Source organism: Canis aureus, chromosome 16, assembly GCF_053574225.1.
Source record: "Canis aureus isolate CA01 chromosome 16, VMU_Caureus_v.1.0, whole genome shotgun sequence".
Taxonomy (NCBI): domain Eukaryota; kingdom Metazoa; phylum Chordata; class Mammalia; order Carnivora; family Canidae; genus Canis; species Canis aureus.
Window position 1 is genome coordinate 23,823,210 of NC_135626.1, and position 26,185 is coordinate 23,849,394.

General features: G+C 36.9%; 1 protein-coding gene across 10 annotated transcripts in view; it reads left to right on the plus strand.

Moving 5' to 3' along the window:
- The window catches only part of SYNRG (synergin gamma), an 84,176-nt gene that overhangs the window by 35,336 nt on the left and 22,655 nt on the right, over positions 1-26,185 (plus strand). For all 10 annotated transcript variants that reach the window (XM_077852268.1, XM_077852266.1, XM_077852267.1 and 7 more), the window contains 7 exons: positions 929-1,006; positions 3,447-3,643; positions 4,238-4,486; positions 6,281-6,414; positions 12,116-12,234; positions 12,429-12,491; positions 17,366-18,313. In XM_077852268.1, the coding sequence (XP_077708394.1) occupies positions 929-1,006; positions 3,447-3,643; positions 4,238-4,486; positions 6,281-6,414; positions 12,116-12,234; positions 12,429-12,491; positions 17,366-18,313 (1,788 nt within the window). The remainder of the gene's footprint in view (positions 1-928; positions 1,007-3,446; positions 3,644-4,237; positions 4,487-6,280; positions 6,415-12,115; positions 12,235-12,428; positions 12,492-17,365; positions 18,314-26,185) is intronic.

The following is a 26,185-nucleotide window of genomic DNA, read 5'->3' on the forward strand; positions in this document are numbered from 1 at the left end:
TTTATTTAACCAAATGTCGCTCAAATGCTAACACCTTAAGCATTAATCTTAAAATGAAAGCTGCTTGATTTTGCTAATCAGTGTTTTGCTTAAAATATTTTTAATGCATTTCTTTCTCCAATTAACCTCTATGATTTTGCTCTGAATTCTTTCAGCATAGTTACTCCTTTTAAAAATTTTGTGATAACCAGTTTTTTAAATCAGAATCATTCCTGATTTTAAGTTTTTTTTTTTTTATTATTTTAAAAAACTCTTCTTCCCCTCTTATACTTTCTGATCTTCTATAAGGGTTGAAATTTAAAATTTAATGGGAAAAGTCACCAATGAGAATATATATAGTTTTGCTTCTCTGAAATAAATCCTACACACTGCTGCCTAAAAGATCCAAGTTTTTATCAACTCAGCCTGCAGAGATAAATTAGAATTTGCGCAGCCTAGGAGGCAACTTTTGGAGGATTTTTTTCTGAATTAAATAAAAATAAAAAATCTTATACATCTGGCAGCAGTGTCATATTTAGGTAAAAAAAAAAAAATATATATATATATATATATATGTAAGACTTTGCAAAGAAATGCCATTAAAAGCTGCAAGGAAAACTTGAGCAATTACATTTTTTTTACATGTGTAATTTGTAAACCACCAGCTGTCATATTTTCTCCTTTAATTCATAACATTTGGGAAATGGTGCAAGCCGCGTCTGGTTCTACCAAATATTGATTTGGTAGATCTTAGTTTTTTTCACTTACTCTTTAGGAAATAGCTAATGTAAAAGAGTTGTTTAGAAATCAAATCTTCTCATTGTATTGGTGGCTTTTTTTTAGTATCTTCAGCCAATGCTCTTCTTATAAAAAAAGGGTAACTCAGTACAATTCCCCAGTCTTCTCCCTGGACTGTTATGTGCATTAAATATTGTTTCTTATCTTCTAGGTGTGGGAGTATTTCCCTCACAGGATCCTGTTCAGCCCAGAATGCCTCCTTGGATTTACAATGAAAGTTTGGTTCCAGGTAAAAAAAAAAAAAAAAAAAAAAGCTGCTTTGTCCAAGGTTGCTATTTGGATATTTTGATTTAAATGTTGAAAACATAGTTGCGAATTTTTACTGCTGGGTTACAAAATATGCAGGAGAAATTTTAACTTTTTTCTTGTTTATTTTTTTTCTGAAAGAGTACAGAAATTAAAAAATCTGGTAAAAAAAAAAAAAAGATCTGGTATTTCTTGGGGTGCCTGGGTAGCTCAATCGCTTAAGCATCTGCCTTCAGCTCAGGTCACAATCCTGGGGTCCTGGGATCAAGGCCCACATTGAGCTACCTGTTCAGCCAAGAGTCTGCTTCTCCCGCCCCTTCTCCCTCTTGTGCTCATTCCCTCTTTCTCAAATAAATAAAATCTTAAAAAAAAAAAAAAAAAAAAAAGATCTGGTGTTTCTTAGGAAGCCTTATATATGAGGCTTATAGCTATACAAATGAGGGAGGAATATTTTGCTTTATTTTTTTTTTTTTAAAGATTTTATTTATTTATTCATGATAGTCACAGAGAGAGAGAGGCAGAGACACAGGCAGAGGGAGAAGCAGGCTCCATGCAGGGAGCCCGACGTGGGATTCGATCCCGGGTCTCCAGGATCGTGCCCTGGGCCAAAGGCAGGCGCCAAACCGCTGCGCCACCCAGGGATCCCAGCTTTAATATTTTATTGACCATTATAGACTTCTATTCTAAAAGCATTGCTTGGATTTATCGTGCTTTTAAAAATTTCATAGATTATTAATAACTTATCAAGGGTAGTACTAATATGTTTAATGTAATCTTCTGAACTCTTGGTGATTAATTTTATATTTTAAAATATATTTGTCGGGGATCCCTGGGTGGCTCAGCGGTTTAGAGGTCATGATCCTGGAGACCTGGGATCGAGTCCCACGTCAGGCTCCTTGCATGGAGCCTGCTTCTCCCTCTGCCTGTGTCTCTGCCTCTGTCTCTGTCTCTCGTGAATAAATAAATTTAAAAAATAAAATAAATAAAATATATTTGTCTTATGAGTTGTCATGTAATATGTGAAGTAAAAGACCAAGTGGCACCTTTTTCAACATTGGAAAGTGGTGTTTATTTTTTTCTTTAATATTACTGCTGAGCTAAAAAAAAATCACTAAGGTGTGTATTTTGTGGTAGTATTCACTTTATACCAGGAAATAGTCTATTGAGCCACAGTTGATGTGCCTACAGTAACGACTATTATAGCAGCATATGTTAATCAGTCTTAATATATTGTAATGTGTTCGATTTGCTCTACTTTGCCAACCCCTGGAAAACTGTAGCTGAACTTCTTTTAGGAAAACACCAGTAATGTCTACTTTACATCATAATCATATACTCACCAATTGAAAGGCTGATTGTCTCAAATCCTATGGGACTTCAATTGTACATAAAAATAATAGGTTTTCTTCCAAGTGCCAGTTAGACAGTTTGCATCTTCTTCCTCTGTGTCTTCAAGGCAAACAAACATAACCCAGATCTAGTATATATTAGAATTCCTTCCATTTTCTGCCAGTTTGTATTTCTTTCTCCCTGCTTCCAAACATGTATGCACACATAATTTCCCAGCCAAAATATATATTCTTATGGCCTGCCTACTAATCTCTAATCCATATTTAAATCCTAGATGTAAAATTTTTGCTTTAAACATTTTTATTCTGTCTGCCTTAGCTCTACCCAGTTTCATCCCCCAAAACTACTCTAACTAGGGTTAGCAGATTTAGAAAACAAGCATAACATAACATCCATTTAAATTTGAATTTCAGATAAATAATAAATAATTGTTTAGTATAAAAATATGTCCCATGTGATATTAGTATCCTGTTTTATATGGCAGCCTCATCTCTTAACACCTTTCCCACTTTGTCCTTTGGAAACCCCATTTGATTGTGGAAAAACTCCTCAGCAGTCCCTTCCTTTTATTTCAAACACATGCTCTACTTTCTCACCTTGACTGAAAGTGTGGCTTTTTCTGAAAGCTGTATTCCCATAGCATCTTACCTCCTCTAATCACTGGAGGAGACAGGTGGTATTGGTATAGTTCTTGCCTCCCCACTGCTATTTTCAAATTCTTCCCACAATCATTACTCTACGACTTCTCTTTTATAGTGCAAAGCATCTGTTTATACTGCCTCCATCTTAGTGTTGTTACTATGTTCTCCTGAATTATAAGATTTGTCTGACTTTTAGCCTCAAATCTTCATCTTTAGGACCAAACTCCAGTCTGTCTTCTAAGCTGCAGACCCTCATTGTGTGTTGCATATTTCCTTTTGAATAATCTTTACAGCAGTTTAAACCTTGACATGACTTCAGTTTTATTAAAGCAATTTGATTTAAGATTATTCATGTGTAAGCAACAATGACAACAAAAAAGAGCAATCACGTATAATATATTTACATTTGTAATCTGGTCTTTCCTTTGATAGATGCCTATAAGAAAATTTTAGAAATCACAATGACTCCAACTGGAATAGATACTGCTAAACTTTATCCCATTCTGATGTCATCTGGACTTCCCAGGGAAACCCTTGGACAGATTTGGGCCTTAGCTAATCGAACTACACCTGGCAAACTTACTAAGGAGGAACTTTATACTGTTCTCGCCATGATAGCAGTAACACAGGTAGACACTGTTTCTTAAGTTAGAGCAAATAAGTTTTTAATGTACATCCTTTTGACTATAACATTATAGAACTCCTTGTACATTAAAATTTAGATTATTCTTAGGATACAGTACTTCAAAAATGTATGGTTTATATGATGCCCACACCAGCAAAATATTCTTTTGCTTAAAGGCTATTTAATATATATTAACATTCTTTGACCTAACTATATCCTTTCTGAACTTGAAAGTTATTCCGTAGTAGATGAAATTATTCTTTCTGTTTTTGAAGTCCTTGTTTAAAATTCTGTAGATGTAAAGTATTCTTGGCTTGGTAGCAATTTTTCTCATGTACAATGATTTGATTATGAGTTAACCAAACTCATCAGAGAGTACAGTGTCACAATTGAGATATGCTGACCATTTTTTTTGCTTGATATTAGGTTTACATTAACCTTGTAAGTTATTTTCTTGTATCAAATTCATGAATTGTCGGAGTCAGTGGAAACATACCAGGACTACAGAGTTTACGTTTACATCTCACTTTGCTGGATTTAGATTGTATGTGGTTTGCAATCTCATAAAATGTTTCCATTTTCCTTCTATTCTGTATAGAGGGGTGTTCCTGCCATGAGTCCTGATGCTTTAAATCAATTTCCAGCCGCTCCTGTTCCAACTTTAAGTGGCTTTCCTATGACTTTGCCTACTGCGGTGAGTCAGCCAACTGGGATGTCTTCAGGCCCTGCAGGCTCCCTACCCCTCAACCTTGGACAGCCAGTCATGGGCATTAACCTTGTTGGACCAGTTGGGGGAGCTGCAGCCCAGCCTTCCAGTGGCTTCATGCCAACTTACCCTGCAAATCAGGTAATTGGAGATGCCGTGCATATTCCAAATAATCCCTGAAAGTGAATCTGGGTGGCTTTTTTTCTGAGGACCCAGAGAAGATTGCTGTATTATGGATGGACACTGGAGGTGAAAATTAAACAGTAGTAAAACAATACGAAATTATTATTTTTAAAAAATGAAGAAATTTCCTAAGCCTTAAGTGATATGAATTTTAGCTAAAAGTTAATAGTACTCTATAGTATATACATTTTTAAAGGATTTATTTATTTATTTATTTATTCATTCATTCATTCATTCATTCATTCATGAGAGACAGTGAGAGGGACAGAGACTAGGCTGAGGGAGAAGCAGGCTCCCTGCAAGCCCAATGTGGGACTCGATCCCAGACCCCAGGATCATGCCCAGAGCCGAAGGCAGATGCCCAACCACTGAGCCACCCAGGCACCCCAGGATATACATTTTAAACATCAAGCTTAATAAAGTTAACTAAACTCCTAGACTGTGTCTTTGGGAAAGCTACTAAACCTGAAATTCAAATGCTTCCATTTATTTTTCACTTCTCAGATTAGCAAAAAGTTTAGAAAACCTGATAGTGTCAGTGAAAATGTAGGGGAAATGGTTTGCTGGTACAGTCTCTTTGGAGGGCATGTTTGGCAATAGGTACCCAAATTCTAAATGTCCGTGTCTTCTGACCTAAGCAGTCACACTACAGAAATAGTAACTGAGTTAGCAAGAATATGCAAGGATATTTGTTATAGCATTGTTTGTTAGAGTATAAGGTTAGAAATAGCTAAATGTCCCTCAGAAGAAGGAAGGTTAAATAAATTTTGCTGGGACGACTAGGTGGCTCAGCAGTTGAGCATCTGCCTTCGGCTCATAGGATTCAGGATCGAGTCCTGCATCCGGCTCCCTGCGGGAAGCCCGCTTCTCCTTCTGCCTATGTTTCTGCCTCTCTGTCTCTCATGAATAAATAAATCTTTAAAAATAAATCTTGCTTCATCCATATAGTGGTAAACTATTTGACCATTAAAATGAATGAACTACATGTATAACATGGAAAAGATGTCCACGTTATGTTTTTTTTTTTCACGTTATATTTTTAATTACATCTTTTTTAAAAGTGCAGAACAGTGTAGTATAAGCTCATTCTTCTGGAGCATGTGATTAAGAATCAGTGTTCATTGTTGACTTTATACATATACTAATGGATTATAACAAGCTTGTATCACTTATAATTTACATCACGTATAAAATATTTTTGAAAGATGGCAGGTTCTTAGTAATCCATTAAACGTGATTCAGCTGTTTTAAAATTGTGTAGATTAAAAAAAATAAATAAATAAATAAAATAAAATTGTGTAGATTAGTTCTTTAAAACCAGTCTTTTACCATTTGTACAAGAAACTATCTAAAAATATAAGACAGGCGCCCCCCGGGTGGCTCAGGCCACTAAGCTTCTGACTCTTGGTTTTGGCTCAGGTCATGATTTCAGGGTTGTGAGATTGAGCCACGTGTCAGGTTTTGCACTGGGGGTGGAGTGGAGTCTGCTTAAGATTCTCTCTCTCTGACCCTCCCAACCTCCTCCAAAATAAAAAGGAAGAAATTAAAAATTTTTTTAAATGCAAGACAGATTCTTGCTTTGATACTTGAGTTGGTGTTATATCTAAAGTGTGTTCTAAAATTAGATAGTCATGCCTACCTAATTTAGGTACCTAAATAGGGAGATTTGAAAGGTAGTTTTTTAGTTTAACGGTTGTTATTTACTATTTTATCAATTCAATCTTTCTATTTAAATATTCTCTATAAACGTAGGTGGTAAAACCAGAAGAAGACGACTTCCAGGATTTTCAAGATGCTTCTAAGTCAGGCTCCCTTGATGATTCATTCAGTGATTTCCAAGAGTTGCCTGCTTCTTCAAAAACAAGTAATTCCCAGCATGGAAACAGGTGAAAAGGGTTAAATATAGTTAACATTGTATTTAATAATTGAGAAAGAGGCATCCATAGTGAGAAGCCTAAGTAAGAAGATTAAGACTTCTTACTCTCATACTTCCCTTGATTATTCCCTCTTCATTCATACTTTTAGTCTTGTAAGTTTTCTTCCCATTGTCCACATAAAATTTCAGCCCTACTATTTCCTCTCAGTACACACCTGCTTGCATATATATATATTTGTGCTAAACCTGATTATAGCCAAGTGTACTTGTATGGTGATGACTTCACGTTCTCATGTGAGATGCAAGTCTTTGGGTATTGAAAAGCTTTTTAGACAGGGGCACAAAATTTGATATTTTTGCAGCATAACATACTGTTGATTTTCCACAGAAATAATAATTCAGAAATCTAAATATTATTATTTATTCATGTCTCCCTTATGTTTAAGTTGAGATCAGTGACTTTTAGGCCTTGAAATTTCTGTTTATTTGCATATACAATTGCCTAAATATTTCTCTAATGTTTTATGTACTGGCTTCATTTTTAGGTACAGTAGCTGACTTAGTATGTTGCCAAGACCTTTCCATCATTTTTTTTTTTTTTCCTTTCCATCATTTTTAAAAAGTTTTTAGATACTACTTCTTCCACAGAGTGGAACATACAAGACTTTGAGCAAGCAATAGGAATTTCTTTGGTCATTTTTGGAACTTGTTTTTGTCAGAATACATACACCATTTCTCTTGTGTTCCTATTTGTGCGATATCACTCATCTTTCCCATTTTAACCAATTGATTATCTCTTAATGCTTCCTGTATATACACTGTAACAAGAACTAAGGGATAGGCATTGTAGGCAATTACAAATTAGGAAATGAATTATTCTCCTGATTTTAAGAATATGTCAAACAAATGTAAATGACACATAGGAGAAACATTTGAGAAGCCGGACTATAAAGTACAGGGATTTCCAAGCCCGCTACACTGGCACACACGTTAACCTGATAGATACATAATAATATTTCTTTCTCAGAGCTCTTCCTTCAAACAAAATATACATTCTGCTATGTAGAACATATCTGAATGACCCAGAGCATCTCAAATTACCTGCAAAAAAATTAGATTCATTGTTTTCCTACTCAGAGCTAGATAAAAATTTGTTAAATCACTGTTCCCTTCCTTGGTGAGTCATGTCACCATATTCAGTCACCAAATCAGAAACATGTTATTTATTTTTGGCTCCCACTCTTTCCTTTACCACCATCAGCTCTGTCAACTCTGCTTGGCGTGGGAGAAGGCTCCTGCTTATTCTCTCCACTGTTGCCCTTTACCCACAGCTCTTGCCAGAATGACTCCAAACGGATCCTGCTCTTTCTGGCTTCTGACCTTTCACCTCTTACAATTGGGAATTCTCTCATAGTTAATTGTAGTTCTATTTCAAAAATCAGTTTAACATAGGAAGCTTTTAATAACTCCTCTGCATTAAGCCTCACCTCAGAGATGAGGGCCCTTCCCTCTTTCCTGCTCTGGTGCCTTAACAAATATCTGTGACCTGATTACTGGTTCACCTATTTTCCTTACCAGGCCGTTGTACCTGAAGACAGTCTTTCAATGCTATGTATGCAGTAGTTAGCCATATTATGTAATTAATAAAGGTTTATTGGATGAATGTGTTGCATTATGAATGTTACAAACCAGATTCATCAAATTAGTGGCTTACTCCTCTGGAAAAAATACTCTCAGTAGGTGAAATTGAAATTTGGGTGTAGAAAGTTCTAAGATGGTGGCCAGATCTGAGACATATGGGATATTGGCAATCTTGCATGGCATGATCTCCACGTAATAGTTTACTTTCATACACAGTCATACTTTGTAGACTCTTTTCAGTTCTGACTTGATTACCTCCATGCTTACATGAAAACATTTTGCTCATGTCTAAGAATCCACATTCATTATTTACTCATTGAGAAACATTTGCTTACCATCTGCTATATGCCAAACATTGGGGTAGGTTCTAGAACTACAAATGCAGAAAACATAGTTCCTGTGATAAGCTTAGTTTTATCTGGGTATTTATATTGTCTGGTAAAATTCTCTTAGCAGTGGTCCTTCAGTCTTTGTATGTGTATATGTATAGTGAATTCCCTAGTTTATGATCTCTATTCTATATTATGAGTTTATTTTAAAGGGATATTTGTTAAATGATATAAATAGCTAAGCCTAGGTGAGACTGCTTTGGGCAGCATTTTCTTTTTTTCCAAATTTTATTTAAGTAGGGGCTTGAACTCATGATCCTGAGATCAAGACCCTGAGCTGAGACCAAGCGTCAGACTGTTTAATCAACTGAACTACCCAGGAGACCCTTGGGCAGCATTTTTTTAAACAACAATGGGCATTGTTTGTCCGAGAAGATGAAAAGGCAAGTAAGGTGTTAGAAGTAGGCTGGAGTGGAGAGTATTGTGAAAAGAATCCATTAGTTAAGAGCAGCACCAGTGTGGGATGGCTTATGATTTGTGGTGTAATCTGTAAAACGTTTTAGAGATAAGAAGTGGCCTGAGGAAAGTGATCCTGCTACTGTGTGGGGTAAATTTAGCTGCCATAGGAATACTGTGGTGAGATGATGAGGGGTCCTCTGGGTTTAGACTCAGCCACTGAAAAGTCTGTGTCTTAGTAATTGGTGTCGAACTGGATGTCAGAGGAGAAATAGCGCTTGAGTCAGCACGAAAGGGGATCTGGAAGTCCGCACTGTCATTCATTTATCCATTCACAAGATACTTAACTATGTGCTGGGCACTGGGGAGCCTGGAATAATAAACACCACAGACATGGGGTACTGATAATAAAATAATCCAAAAAGGATTAAGGTATAGGGGCTTTGAGTTGGTTAGTTTTACTTTACTTTTTAAGTGGCTGTATTTTTTTTAAGATTTTATTTATTTATTCATGAGAGAAAGAGAGAGAGAGAGGCAGAGACACAGGCAGAGGGAGAAGCAGGCTCCATGCAGGGAGCCTAATGGGGGACTCAACCCCAGGACTCGACCCTGGGACTCCAGGATCATGCCTGGGCCAAAGGCAGGCGCTAAACCACTGAGTTACCCAGGGATCCCTCTAAATGGCTGTATTTAGTGTAGCATCTATAGGATCAGATGGGGGTCCCCAGATATGGGGCAATGACGGGTGGAAGCCGATGGCGGGCACTGGCTGTCAAAGAATTCACCTAAGGCAGAAAAAGTAGAAGTTTATTGGAATACACAGTAAGGGAGCAGCAGGCAGAACAGCACAGGAGAGACCCTCTGCCACTAGGCAGTGCCTGGGGGCCGTTTTTAAAGGGGGAAGATGGGGAGGCATGGCCACGAATGGAATTTCCCGGTTTTTGCTAACTGTGCCAAGTAGCCCATTGGTCCATTAGGGCCTGTGGATATTTTGAGGTGGGTTAACTGATGGGTCCACCTGGATTTAGCCAGGTGGTTGCTGTGGGCCCTTTTGTCTTGGTTAGGTGTCCATTGCTCAAACCTGTTGTCTAAAATGTGTCTACATTAGCAGGGTAAGCAACTAAGTAAAATCATCTGTGGCAGCCAAATGGAGTGATTGTAAAACAAATGAATTCCCTGGAGAAAAAACAACACACTTTTTTTTGGTGGCCGAATTCTCTAAAGTCATTCAACAGAATGCAAGTTCTTAAATTTTAAAACAATATACCTGTCAGGTTTGATCCAATTGGTAGTGAAATGAAATAGGCCAGGCAAAGGTGGGTCAAGGCAAGCTTTTAATGGAAGCACTCTCAGCAAGGTTCTGCGGCCCGCGAAGTTGCAGGGCCTGGGAAGTCGTGCCCAAAGGGAGTACATGTGAGCTTTTTAAGGGGAGGGGTAAGGGGTTGTGTCTGTATGGGGTGATAGGTATTAGTGCATATTACTGATGGAATCGGTATGGGACTATAACTGCTTATATACTTAAATGGGGGTTTGGGTAAGGTGCGGTTCCTGTTTCCTGCATAGGTCCTGTTTTCCCCATGAGAACCTGTCCTCGGGAGGTCCGCTAGTGGCAGGAAAGTCCGGAGGCGAGGTAACAAGATGGAGGGTCCGCCGCCATTTTGTTGGTGCCTCCCGATCCCACTTGATCCCGCTGGCCCAACAATGCCCCTCTCAGTACCTTTCACTGGTATTAAAAATAGTAGAAATAACAGTTTTCACATTTGGAATAGATAAGTACTTTATATAACTGGGCTAAACATTGTCATGGTGATAACAGGTTTTTTTTTTTTTAATTTCAGAACAAGAACGAATTATTCATTTATAATATGCATAAAATTATAGTCTGAGTCAGCTTTTTTTTTTTTTTGAGTGGAATTTCATATTGTTGACTTCAGTCAGTATTTCATTACCTTGAAAGTGGTCCTCTATTTTTTTCCAATCTTGAAAATAATTTTAAAATTAATAATTAAATGTGATAGTAGATTTTACCAGTGGGCTTTACAAGACCATAACTCAAGTTGGCAGTTCGTGAAAAACAGATTGTTCAACTTTTTTTCCCCCTTGAAACATTACTTTTATTTACATGTAACATTCTGTTCAGTGAGTTGTAGTTTAATTACTTGCAGAACTTAAAAAAAAATCCACCTATAATGTACAGATGATGACCTGTTTGTCAAGATCAAATATGTAGCAGCGTTTTGTAGTGATGTGAAATTATATTTTTGATAGCACGAACTCCTAAAGCACCGTGGACCTCCATTAGCATGCATGTGCAAGAGCTGGGTTTTTTACTTGCTTGTAGGCCGCTGATAAGATGATTTAAATGACTGTGGAAAGATTTTTGCTTCAGGGCAAAGAACTCAATAGAAATCCATTTATATAACTTGTGTGTGTGGTATTGAATGACACAAACTAGTGGTGGAATGTAGTCATTCATATGTAAAGTAGTTCTTCCTGGGAGCTGCCTGGGTGTGATAAGAAAAAAAAAAAAAGTGCTTCTATAGTATGTGTTTAAGCCATCCAAGAATTACCCACACAGATACTACTCATTACACTATTTTTCCATCCAGCGAGAAATATGTCCACAGGCAAAAGTATCTTTATCTAATTTTGAAGTAATTGTTGTTTTGCTACAGAGATAGCTTCTGGAACCGCTGATCCTTGTAAAAATGTAAATTGTATTAACTCTAATGCTGCTTATCAGATGTGTGAACTGCCAGTAAGCAATGTAGTAAGATCAAATAAGAACAATTTACATCTTTGCTTGAACAACATTTCATAAATAGATGCTTATCTTAACCTATCTCTGCATTCTGAACCCATTTTAAAGAATATATTAAAGTTAACATAATTTAAAGTAGTGGGTACACATATTTAGAACAGTTCACTTTTGCAATTTTATGGACTGAAGTTAAAATTCCAGGAGGGCATCATCATTCTATGAGAATCTATTTCCAGTGCCATTCCAACTGTGTTTGTGGCTTACTAAAGAGATGATTAGATGGTCAGTGTGGGTCTGACCCCTCTTCAGATAATCAGGCAAAGAATTATCATATGGGTGGTATTTTAGTAAATTTTTGCAATGTTTTTGAACCTCTGTAGTGAATACCTATAGTTTCTAACTTTAAAAGCAGGGAGCCATGAATTTTAAGCTGTACCTGTTTGCCATTTTAATTCTAAGCTTCTACTTGATGATGAAGAATTCAGTGTTCTAGTTATTAAGAAATATTTCATTTTCCCTTTTAGTGCCCCTTCTTTGTTAATGCCACTTCCTGGAACTAAAGCATCAGCATCGATGGATAAATATGCTGTGTTTAAAGGAATTGCAGTTGACAAGTCCTCTGAAAATACTGTTCCATTTGGAGGTAAAAACACGTCAATTCATAAACCTACAAATGTAAACCTTTTTAGTGGTGGCCTTTTGTGAGAAATGTATAAAATGCTTACAATACATGTCATGTATGTATGGTTAACCGGGTCTGCCTTCCTTCCTTCCTTGAGTTTTCATCTCAAGGTTCCTAAACTTAAATTTAATGGACTTTCTGTCTTTTCATCATAGAGCCTGGTGATAAATACAGTGCTTTCAGAGAACTCGAACAGACATCAGAGAGTAAATCTTCAGGTAAGTTTTTGATTCCTTAAATGGACAAATTACTTCAATTCTTAAAAAATTTTTGTTTATTTTAAGTAATCTCTACACCCAGTATGGGGCTCGAACTCATCACTCCAATATTGAGTCGCATGTTCCTCTGACTGAGCCAGCCAGGCACCACTCACTTTATACTAAAAGATATTTTTGATGGTTCTTTCAGTGACACTCCTGAACATGTCTTTATTATTGTGTGTCAGGTTTTTTTGGCTTTGTGTCTCTGGAAATTACAAGGAAACAAAATATGTAGTTCAGTTATTGGACATTATTTTCAAAAATTTAGGGCAAACTCCAAATTGAGGCAATTTCTTCTGAAGCTAGTGTGTTCCCTTTCACTGGAAGCCTTCAACCAGGTTAGACTTCTGTATCAAATGAAGGGCTGTGACAGCTCTCAGTTATTTAAATGCTTAACAAGAATTTGAACTGTTTGTTGGCAGCGCGGCAGTCTGTGGACTATGCAAAAGGTAGCAACGAGTCTTTTCAAGATTTTCAAACGTGGCTATAATTTAATAAGATGAAGTAAGAAGGATTTATAGAAGGGCTTAAAGAAAGTGGAAGGGAATATAGAATGAAAGTTTGAGAGCCATATGTGTAAAGACTGGAAATTATGTTTGTAGTTAAATCCTAACCTGCTGTGTAGGGTTTAGGTAATCCATAGGTCAAATTATGTCCTTCAAAGCTGAATGCACTTGCTGTGATACGTGTATACTCTTGTGAGGATTTCTTCCTGAGTATAGTGCCATATTCTACCTTTGCATGCTGAATGTTCAAAATTGGAACATTTGATAATCATTTGTTCTCACCCTTCTGTCCAAGGGTAGAAGTCAGGGTGGGTGTTGGTGAGGGGCGGGGAGGTGAGAGGGGATTATAAGAATGGTAATGTGTGAAAGTCTAAGGAAAAAGTGTGTTACTTAAATATCTCTAAAAAGGAAAATCCACCAATTCTAAATATATTCTATCCCTTATAGCTGTTAGGTTCTAGAACTGTTTCCTTGTTTCATTCAAGCCTTTAGGTTGTCATAACTTTTCCCCTCACTGCCTGTGTTAGGCATTAGGAGTACAGAGATAAACCTTAGAGGATTTTGGGGTGCCTGGGTGGTTCAGTTGGTTGGGGGCCAACCCGGATTTCAGCTCAGGTCATGATCCCAGGGTACTGGGGTCACACTCAGCAGGGAGTTTGCCTCAGGATTCTCTCTCTCTGCCCCTCTCCCTGCTCACTCACTCATGCTTGTTCTCTTTCTCTCCCTAAAATAATAAATAAATCTTTAAAAAAAAAAAACCCTAGATGAACTTGTGGCTTGGTAGTTGGATTTGACTCCCCAGCAGTGCTTTCATCACCTCTTGGGACAAAGCAAGTTTGGAGTAAAGAGCATGGTTTAATATCAGAGTTCTTTGTGTAGTGTGGTAATTATGATCATATCATAGGCATGTTATTCCTGGGAAAGACTGGTGCTATCAAAATGTAAGCAGTACCTACTGCTGCTTTTATAGTACTTTAGTAACAGAACCCTGGATTGTTGCTGCCATTTTTGTTGGCTTGCTTTCATTCCTGCTTTAACTTTAAGTTAAAGAGTTCCAGGGCAGCCCATGTGGCTCAGCGATTTAGTGCCGCCTTCAGCCCAGGGTGTGATCTTGGAGACCCAGGATCAAGTCCCACGTCAGGCTCCCTGCATGGAGCCTGCTTCTCCTTCTGCCTGTGTCTCTGCCTCTCTCTCTCTCTCTCTCTGTGTCTCTAATGAATAAATAAAATCTTTTAAAAAATAAAAAAATAAAGAGTTCCAGGTAGAGGTGCCACTTCTTTGTTCATTTTAGGAGAATATATTTTATTCTGTTCTCATTAAAAATACATTATCCTTAGTGGATCAGGTATGTTAGTGTCTTAGAATTTATGAAAAATCATGTAGTATATTGTTTAGAACTGTGGATTATTAAGTGACAGAGATTAATGATATTTCCTTTTTTCTATTCCTATCATAAATTTTAAGCCATATATTTAAGGAGTTGAGGAAAATACTCTATATGGAGAAGTGACCCACCCTTCTTACTGAAGTTTTAGCAAAAAGTGACTTCTTTTGAAATGTTTTTAGGACCTAAAAAGTGGCAAGTAGAGAGGGGAATTTATGAGGATTCAGAGAATTAATGTACCCTCTGAAATGCAAGCTTCCATCTGCAACTAATTTACTTGTCCCAAAATTGCCTTTGTTTTGAACTGGTAAATGCACCCATTTTTATTTCTTTTTGACCCTTTCACCTAGCTTACATTTCTGATGGAAACATTTACAATTCATCAGTAAGTTTAGTTTGCGGTGGTGATTTCTTTTTAAAAATAACAAAGCAAAACTTATCAATTTCACAGATATTTCAAAGCAGCACATCAAAAATTTAAACTGTGACAAAATTGGCTGCTTATTACATTTTCATTTACAGAAGTGATACAAATATTATCAGTGATGTACTTAACCAAAATTGTAGCATGATTTTTTTTTTAAGTTTCACATGTGCTTCTCTGTCAATTTGTGAAATTGACTTGAGTTTTTTTAGTGGTATGTCGTAAAATATAAAATATAGAAATTTTGAATGCTGTTCCTCTCTTTCTTAAATTTCCCTAGTAATATTAAATGCATTTCTCTGTGTTGATGGATTATCCTGGTGAATTAAGTATCCCAGATTAGGAAAACTCAGCTTCCATTGTTTTCTATGCTTTTTTCTTATGATACATCAAAGTATATATCATGTTAGAAGTGCAGTATATTTAAAGCCTGTTTTATTTTAATGACAGTTTTAAGAATTAGATTTTGGCTTGAAATATACTTTTTTAGCTCATATGTTTCTGTATCTCATTTTTAGGGACAAATAGAATTTTAAAACTGGACAGAGAAATTAAAGCCTAGACTTTAGTTTATAATTCTCCAGAACCAGCACTCATATTTTCAAATAAGTGATGTTGGTATAGCTATATTTATATTTGGTTTATTTCTGATTTTCATTACTTGGTAAAACCTAGTGGATTTTATGGAAGACTTTCAGATACCGTTAGAAAAACTGAGATCACCTGTATCCTAACCTCAAATTTATGAATGATAAGGCTACTCTGATAGTAAAAGGAACTTTTCTTAGAATCATAGGTCTATATTTTTATCAGCATCTTAATTGAGTCTATTTAATTATTTATTGGAAATACATTGTACCTATTTTCTCTAAAAATTAGCAAAAAAAAAATTTTTTTTTCAGTAACTCTTTCCTCAGAGTAACACAATATAAACTAAAGTTTAAATCCTGGGCAGCCCGGGTGGCTCAGCGGTTTGGCACCGCCTTCAGCCCAGGGTGTGATCATGGAGACCTGGGATCGAGTCCCACGTCAGCCTTCCCTGCATGGAGCCTGCTTCTCCCTCTGCCTGTGTCTGTGCCCCCCTCTCTCTCTCTCTTTCTCTCTCTGTATCTCTCATGAATAAATAAAATCTTAAAAAAAAATAAAAATTAAAAAATTAAGTTTAAATCCTACACCTTGGGACGCCTGGGTGGCTTAGCAGTTTAGTGCTTGCCTTTGGCCCAGGGCATGATCCCAGAGTCCTGAGATCGAGTCCCATGTCGGGCTCCCTGCATGGAGCCTGCTTCTCCCTCTGCCTGTGTCTGCCTCTCTCTCTCTCTCTCTGTGTCTCTCATAAATAAATAAATAAAATCTTTAAAAAAAAATCCTACTCCTTGAAATTTTTAATAATACAGTTGGCATTTATTCAAATCCTTCTCAATTTTTAGAAATAAGAATAAGTGCTCAAAAAAAAAAAAAAGAATAAGTGCTCATTGGTACATTTGGGATGGCTGATTTCAAGAACAACCCAAGTACTCAGATTTTTGTCTCACAAGATTCAGCTTATTTGTTGCAGGATATAGAAAAACCAGTTTAAAATGTGTCCTTGGCAGGACAGATAGAGGGAGCGCCTGGGTGGCACAGTCAATTAAATGTGCGACTTTTAGTTTTGGCTTGAGTCTGATCTCAGGATGTGAGATCAAGATTCACATCAGGATCCCTGCTTGGGGCAGAGTCTGCTTGAGATTCTCTGTCCCTCCCACTCATGTTCCCTCTTTCTCTCTCTATTAAATAAATAAATCTTAAAAAAAAAAAAAAAAAAAAAAAAAAGGTGTCCTTAGCCAGAATGCTTTGCAAATAAGTAAATACCTTTTCAAGAATTTTATCTAAATTCCCTTCAAGTTAATGCCGTCATATACTGGCGCAAGACCACATAATATCTAACAATGTGCTTAAAGTGCCTAGTTGAGCAAAGTGTTAAACATCCTAAATACTAGATTCAAGATTTTTCATAATACTTCATCAATACCTGTGATTTTTTTTTTTTCCTGATTGATCACCGTGTAAACATTTTATCATTAAAGAATCATTATTTCAGCATGTGTCTCCTCAGGAACCTCTAGCACTTATTATTTTTTTCTAGCACTTATTATTATTATTATCATTAGCATTTCTTATTCTCTTGTGTGCTTGGCTGGCTAGCTGTGGGAGGAAAAAGTCCTAAGAGCAGCACTTTTGGCCAACTGAAGGATCTGCTGGCACTAGGAGACATAGCACACTTAGATGAGCAAATGAAACTGATACTGTTACATGTTCTTGGTTTGATTTTTATTTATTTCGGTATCACTAGCCTTCAATGGGGAAACAGATAGGTAGCTTCCAAAGAGATGTTTTGGTGGGGTTTACAGTGTGGTTAAATAATGTCAAGCCAGTGAGGGAAAAGTCTCTAAAAGTAATCTTATAATTTAATATGCTGCCCATCATGTGGTTTTCAGCTCAGCATTCTTATTTATTTGGCTGTGATTTTTTTTTCTTTCAGGAGAAAACTTTGCAGAATTCAGATCTGCAGGCACTGATGATGGTTTCACCGATTTTAAAACCGCCGATAGTCTATCACCACTAGAGCCACCAACAAAAGACCAAACTTTTCCAGCAGCCTTCACCTCAGGAGCTATACAACAGAAACAACCAACACAAGTGAAAAATCCTCTGAACTTAGCAGACCTAGATATGTTTTCCTCAGTTAACTGCAGCAGCGAGAAACCATTGTCTTTTTCAGCTGCATTTAGTGCATCCAAATCTGTTTCCACACGACCACAGCCAACAGGATCTGCTGCAGCCACGACAGCATTGGCATCAACTAAGATGTCTAGTTTGGCTGATGATTTTGGAGAATTCAACCTTTTTGGTGAATATTCTAGTCCAGCATCTGTTGGGGAGCAGGATGACTTTGCAGATTTTATGGCTTTCAGTAATAGCTCTATTTCATCTGAGCAAAAGGCAGATGACAAATATGATACCCTTAAAGAGGAAGCTAGTCCTGTTCCTCTAACCGGCAGCTCGAGCAGCGCAGTGAAGAGTGGACAGAACTCAGCTGCCTCATCTACCAAATACGATGTCTTCAGACAACTTTCTCTGGAAGGATCTGGACTAGGTGTTGAAGAATTGAAAGATAACACTCCTTCAGGAAAAAGTGATGATGATTTTGCTGACTTCCACACCAGTAAATTTTCCTCCGTGAACTCAGACAAAGCCCTGAGCGAGAAATCAGTGGCTTTCAGACACACCAAAGAAGACTCTGCTTCGGTGAAGTCCCTGGATCTCCCTTCCATTGGTGGCAGCAGTGTTGGCAAAGAGGACTCTGAAGATGCACTCTCTGTTCAGTTTGACATGAAACTGGCTGATGTGGGAGGAGATCTTAAGCATGTCATGTCTGATAGCTCTTTGGATTTACCAACAGTTAGTGGCCAGCATCCTCCTGCTGCAGGTGAGGAATTGGTGAGATTACTCTGGTGATGGTGATGTAGATTTCAAAGATTCGGTGGGTGTTGATTTTCAGTAGAGAAGGCTCTGGCTCTTAACCTTTATGGATTTCTAATAACCTCTTCATTGCCAATCCCATTAAAGCAGTGTTAAATATGATTCTATGGATACTTTGATATATGGATCCCATGAATGCTATGGAACGTAGATTGGATACCTAAAATATTTTTATTTTTGAAGCCAAACGCCAGCTTGGTGTTCAAGGCACATAAAAATCCACTGCTGAATGAATGCTACATCACCAGGAATTTCATAAAGACTTTTGCAGTGTCAGTAACGTTCCTCTATTTCTCTGAGTGAGGTCAGTGTTTCCCTCTCCTTTTCTCTTCTCTTGGGTCTGTTTGGCAGCTGCGAATATAGTATCCTGTTTGGTTAACAAAAACAGATTCTTGTTAGGCCAAGAAAGTAAAAATGTCTAGCCAGTTGTACTGCAGTTTGCCATGTTCCCACAAGAGAGGAGGGAGAGAACTTGTATGTGGATGTCCTGTGTGCCAGACTCTGGCAAGGAGAAGGGCATGAGTTGTTAGTGGAATTCAGGTATGGTTTTCGAGGTGAACTCTATCACTGGAAGTATTAAATTGTAACAAATCTGTAGATGGTAGGATAGGATAACTACTAACTTTCTCATAAAGTATTTGAAAACATCTTACAAGGGAGCCCTCTCTAAATTCTGTGTGGATTGACATGTAAACAGTTTATTCTCTAGTTCAGCTTCCTGTCCTGAAAACTAGATTCCCAAGTGTCCTCGTTTTTATTTTGTTCTTTTATTTGGTATGTTATATAGAAAGATAAACCCATTTTGTGGCCTTTAATAATGAGAACTATCTCAGTATTACTGTATTATTCTAGAAAATATGCGTATGAAGGGTTTGTTGTTTTTTAACCAGAGAGGGATACACAAGACACTTCCAAGTTTACATATTCCGGCAGAAATGTCCAAGTATTACAGCTTTTGCGTATATCAAACTGCTAAGTCAGAAAACAAAATTGCATCCATCCTTTGGCTCCTGAAGTGTTGCAGGTATCTTTAAACAGCATGCTGAATTGGGAGCAGGTTTTCAGAGACAGTACGTGTTTCACACAGTGGCTTGCTAAGGCATTGTCCAAGGGCAGTGGACTGACTGTCTGCAGAGCTTCTTGTGCCCGACTATCTACTTCATTTTTTTTTGTATTTTTCCTCATGTGTTTTCCTATTTTTTTGCTGCTGTTTGTTCGACAGAGTGATTTTGTTTCTCTTTTTTTGTATGAGCTACTTGAGCCATAGTGGTCAGTTGCAAAGTGCTCTGTTGTTTGGAAAATATTTGATTTTTATTTGAAAATCTCATGACATGTATACTAGCCTTTTGGACTCTGAAGTTATTAATTAGAAGCTATTTTTCTGAAAGTGAATCTATATTCTTTCACAGTGCCAAGCTAGATGTCTTTCTGAGATGAGTCTAAAATCAGATTTGGGATGTCTTTTTCTTTTTCCTTCTTTTTAAATTTTTTCATTTTATTTGGGGAGGGGAGGTTTTTTGACTGAGCTTGTTCTGACCTGTTAAAATAATCTTCTGTGCTCATGTTCTTTTATGTATGTTTTATGAACACTCCCAGCTTTGAACCTGTAATGTTCAAGCCAAGTCTCTTCAGTTTGAGGATATTCTTAAAAGCAGATTGTTTCATCTTTTTGATCTGTAAACCTCCTGTCAGAAAGGAGCAGTATCCCTTTAGAGCGGTTGTTAAAAGGGGTTGATGTCTGACCAATGAGTTATATTGTTGTTGAGCAAAACTGCTGCATACATGAACTGTAGAAGCTAAATGGCAGGGACTTCTTCAGTGCAGTTGGTTTTAACTTTAACCTTATGTTGACTACAGTATCTCTTGCTCTCTTAGTTTGAGGGTTAAAGGTACTTCTTGTTGGAGAAATAAAAAATGGGCTGAAGAAAAGAGAATAAAACCTAGTATATTGCTATCTCTGGACCTTAATCTTGTTTAGAAACCCTAACTTAACTCTGAAGGGGATACTGTCTCTTTTAACTCTCGCTATAATTCTTTGTATGGAAGAATAATAACATTGCCTGATTTTTCTGCATATTATTACATTTAACCCTTTGAGCCCTTGCTGCATATAATTTCAACTAGGCTGCTTTTGTCCCCACCACTAAATTTAATCTTTCTGGCACGAAAGCATCTTGATGTGCAATCATTACAATCATCTAGTTTTGTTGGCAGCAAGAGCTTACCCTCATTGTGACATTCTCAAAGGTTAGCAGGACTTCTATAGCTAGCTACCTACCTACCTGTAAAGTAGCTCTTCTTTGACATTGAAAATCATTGTATTTTAATCAGCGCCTTATTATTAGTATTTTTTTTTTTTTGGCTGCTTTTCAGATGTCTTTTTTTCAATTTAGACATTTTCTGTGTGAATGTGCCTTTTCGAACTTGCTTTGGTATATTCCTCTGCAAATACTGATCTGCATGCTTATTCTGATGACTTCTTTTCCAGCTCTTCTGTACCACTCTCTTTTGTGATCTGTAAGTCCTATGTTAATAAATAATTCTTTGGCATATTTTGAAAGTGTGGGGATGTGTGTAATTTGTACTTTTTCAGGGTTAGACCAGAGCAATACCTGGTCCATATCAAGTGTAAAGCAATAATAGTACCTCCTGTGATTAGAGGGTCTTTCCCTTTTGTTTGTTTTTTTCAAATACCTTTCTCCTAAGAAAATATTGGTTTAGCCTTTTCCCCTTATAATTCCACTGATAGAAATTTTTAACATTGCACTGGATTAAAACGTAACTTTAACCCTACGCTATGTAATAGGGAATATTTACTCCTTTCTTGTAGTAGAAAAAAGGAATAGATGTTATTGCTTAGTAAACATCACAGAGCCTATCTCCACTAGGAGTTACAGTGTGAAGAGAGGAAGCAGCTCAGGGAACAGATCTAAGAGTTGAGTGTTGGGGACAAGGGGATATGATATATCTGTGAATAACTAGATATCTGTAAATTTAGCTTAAATCATGAAATGATATAGAAATGGACTTCTGAACACAGTACATGCAAACTGAATTTAACTTGCCAGTCTCTGTATTGGAAAGTGTTCAGGTGTTACTACCAGGAAGTCTTCAGGACTGAATTCAGTGTGAGTCTGAAATGGGCACTTGTCCTCTAATTGTAGAGCCCATTATCTTTCTTAACTTCAGAATGTATCAGGAAGCCACCCCGAGTCTTTTTTTATTCATAGTCCATAAACCAAGTTCTTTTTTTTTTCATAAATTTATTTTTTATTGGTGTTCAATTTGCCAACATATAGAATAACACCCAGTGCTCATCCCATCAAGTGCCCCCCTCAGTGCCCTTCACCCAGTCACCCCCACCTCCCGCCCACCTCCCCTTCCACCACCTCTAGATCGTTTCCCAGAGTTAGGAGTCTCTCATGTTCTGTCTCCCCTTCTGATATTTCCCACTCATTTTTTCTCCTTTCCCCTTTATTCCTTTTCACTATTTTTTATATTCCCCAAATGAATGAGACCATATAATGTTTGTCCTTCTCCGATTGACTTATTTCACTCAGCATAATACCCTCCAGTTCCATCCACGTCGAAGCAAACAGTGGGTATTTGTCGTTTCTAATGGCTGAGTAATATTCCATCATAAACCAGGTTCTTAAACAATTTTAGGGGATGACCTCAAAGTAAGCTTTAAATTATGTTCATTTTGAAGAAAATTCTAGAAAGACACATGAAAGTTAGCAGTAAGAGAATGCCAAGTTTGGAAAGTATTTTTTTCCATTTTAGAGTATGTTAAAGCAAAAAAACTTGGGAATGATAATGTTTTTTAGATCATAAACCCAAGGCGTATAAAATCCTTGGGAAAAAGGATTGCTTCCATGGTTTACGTTTTTTTTCTTATTTTGTGAGATTTTAGTTCTTTGTTCTTTTTTAAAAATCTGAGGCAGAAAGGAAATTAAACAATTAAAGACGAGGGTTTTGAATAGGAGTCCATAGAGATCGCTTACAGTATTTGAAATAGGCCATTTGAGAAAGAAAAAAGTTACATGTTGGGGTTTAGATTAACTGAAAGCAAAGCTGAGTCTGTCATTCAAACTACTGTTTTTTCCAGAAATTAATGCTTTAGAAAGTTGGATAATACTTGGTTTCAGAAACCTTGTATAAATATATTAAGTCTTAATTACAGTGTGTGCTGCTAACTAATTTGGAAGAAAGAGATCTTGGTATAGCCTCCAGCTAGTGATGATACCAACTGCCCTTTATTTAGGATTTTTTGGTGCCATATATAAGACTAGTCTTGTGGTGGCTTTGGAATTATCTAATGCTAGATTGGTCCACCTGGGACTGCTTTATTTTATCCTTTCTGTGTTTAGAGCAGGCTGCAGAAAATGGCTGAATATAACTGTGCGTAAAACATAATCCCGTTCATAAACTGAGCAGTTACTATTTCCAGAGTAACATTGCTTTTTAGAGGGGACGTTTTAATAATAATATAAACTTGAAATAAAGACTTGAAGAACTCTAAGCTATAGATTCCAACAAACAAAAAAATACTATTCTGTGTACTCCAGTGCCAAGTAAAGCAATACAGTTAGTGCTTGACATCAAACATCAGTGCCTGAGAAATTATACAACTGTATTCATATTTTACAGTTACTCTGTTGTTCATGTTAAAATCTCTGCTGATCTTTTCAAAGTAGCAAACGAACATGAAGGGGACACTGGCATATCAAAGCTGGGCTAAATCCTAGAATAACTTGAATCAAATTATTTTCTTTTTAAAAAGCTGCTCCTAGCTTTGTTTTTCCAATCAGTTGAATTCTTTTGATACGTTGTTTTGGAAAATGTTGGCCCAATGGCTTTGAGAGCACGATAAAGTCACATGCATAGAAGGGTCTTCTGAGTGCTGCCCTCTCCCTTGCGTGGCCAAAAGGCCCTACCTATAATTGCCATCTTCTGTGCTCATTTGATGGGTTTTTGTAATGAGATTTCTCATGATAACCATAACCAGTCCCACTGTATGGTTGACCCTTGGACAAGATGGGGGTTGGGAACACTGACCCCCACAGTGCCATCCAAAATCCCCATACAACTTTTGACTAATAGCCTACAGTTGACCAGAAGCCTTACTGATAATATAAAGTTAACACATATTTTGTATGTTATATGTCACAAGGAAGAGAAAATTTATAGTACTAAACTGTATTTATTTATTTTTAAATCCATGTGTAAGTGGACCTGTGTGGTTCAAACCATGTCATTCAAGAGTCAACTGTATATCCTGACACCTTCTTTGACCTTCCAGCCCCTTCTGATTTAAAATATCCACAAAATAGCTGCTTTTCTCTATTGAACTTTAGAGCACTGGCACAGAAACCTGCAGGTGCTTACAGATAGTGTGGGTATCATTTAAACCATAGATTTATGTGAGTCAGTACAAAGGAAGAATGGGAGGTTTCTATGCAGATTAGAGGACACTACAAGGCAATTATACTGCAGCATTTTGTAGCCTGTCATAATGTACACTGTGATCACTTTCATTCCTCTTCTCTTGAACAACTTTCAGAGTGTTTGAGACTTATAGGACACAGCCCAGATTTTATAGTTCATAGAGCATGTGAAGGTAGACATAGGGCCAGGAGTGGAAAGAAGTTGAGATGTGTAAATATTTCATGGTTTGCCTTGGTAAACCATGATTAAACTAGTATTGGAAATTAAAAGGTATTTCTTCCTTAGTCCAATGAACATTTTTATTGCTTTGTAAAACACTGGAGACTAGTGGACTTTGCACATGTATCCTTTCTTCTTTTTCTAAACCCCCTTCTCAGAAGCCAGGAACTTAATCACCTGGGCATATGCTTACTGCTTTAGAAAACTTCCATGGAAATCAGTATGACCTTTACATCTCGTAGTGGCAGCTCACATTCTTTGTTCCAAGAAATAACCTTGTTTTTGTCTTCAACATCTGTTCGGAAGGGATTTGGATAGACGTTATGGAAGAGACTGCTAAGGTTACTTGCCAGCATAAGCAAGAAATCCATATCTTGATTTGAGATCCATGATGGAAAGGAGCTGGCCTTGTTGATTCCTTTGGCCTTTGTAATAGGACATTCCTGGTTGCCAACAAATACCTATATTACAGCACACAATTTGGCCTATTTGTGTGCAATTGCTGTTCAACCTAGCACAGCCTCAGAGCTCTCCAGGAGAACTGGAAATACAGTAGTGATTCTTCTTTCATTTTATTGCATCCATCTCTGTTTTCTTTTTCCTGTTTCTCTCGCAATTTTCAGAATTCAACTATCAAATGGAAAACCCATCTATAGAAACTTCAGTGATTACAAAATATGGGTTATTCCACATCATTTTACCAGACAGGGCTTCCATCACTTATGTTGTGTAGGTCTTATAGCATCTTTAATATTTTGAAAACCATCATACAATAATACATGTAGTTTGCTTAGAAAATGTAAAATTGTTAACATGGGCAATGAGAAATTTTCTTAGTTTAACTTACCCTCAGTGAACTGATTTACCACATTTCTCTTAAAAATGATTTACTAATATTCACCATTCCAGGAATACTACTCAGTTTTTATATTATTTATAAATGCTAAGATTTAGGAAGACAGTGTTCTCATATTCCTTATGTAATTCAGCTTAGTTTTTCCCTATGTGTTCAAATGAATTGCACTTCAGTACATTATTTTTACACTCTAGTGGCCAATGAATAAGCAAAAGTGAAAAATTTTAAATCAACATAGGCTAGATTTTGGTCTATTTTGTATATTTGCTCTCCTTTTTTTTTATATATATAATTTTTTTAACCTTTCAGCTGGTCATTTCTAAGAGTTGCTCCAAAAGGCAAAATGTTATACATCTCTCATTTTTAATAAAATTTAAACTTGCTGAAGATCTGTAGTATTGTAAAATTATAAAAATATTTAAAAGCTCTTCAGCTAAGGTAATAATACCTTATTGTTTTTATAATGCATTTTACCTGATAATATTATAATCGTTTCTGTTTTTGTTTTTTTTTTTAAACCCTTGTTATTTTCTTATTGCATAATTGCACAAATGGGTAATTTTATTACCATAGTAACTGGGTTGTGGTTTTTGAACTAGAGCTTAACTTTTCATTAAAATTACCTTTGGTCTTCGAGAAAATTGCTACCCGTTAGATGAGATTCTTGGAGCAGTTCATAATACAGCTTCCTCAAAAAGCTTTCTGGTACAGCCTAATAATAAAAATACCCGGATTAAAAAAAAACCCGGATTGTGAGACATTTTTCTGAATGCACCCCTTGAAGACGACCCTCACGTTTAACTGCATCTGCCTCCTGATTGCAGTTCACCTCGTTTGAGTCAGGGCACCTGCTGATCTCTTCAGATATTGGGGCAAAGTGAGGGGATAGACAAAACACTGCAGCCAGAGACCAAGAAAGCATTTTGCCTGGAGCCTTGTTTTATTCATTCTAAAGTGTACATTTCTCACCTGAACCTTTCTTTCCCTCCTATTTAATAAGCAAGATTTGAAGGGTACCATTTACACCACAGAGGTTTAAAATATACCAGTCTGTGCAAGTGATCTGCTTTTCTGTAATCCAGTTTTTCACTTTTATTATTAATTGAGTACTCTTTTCCTAATTCTGTTTGAAGAGAAAGAGAGGTTTGGAGCATACTCTTGGAAGAGCTATGGAAATGTCAGGAATCACTTACTGCTTAGCAGAAGAAAGACAGAAATGACCTAGTGTGGTTCACCTGCTGCCTTAGGAATGCCTGGGTCACAGAACTTTTGAGGCTTTTGAGCACTTGCCTCATG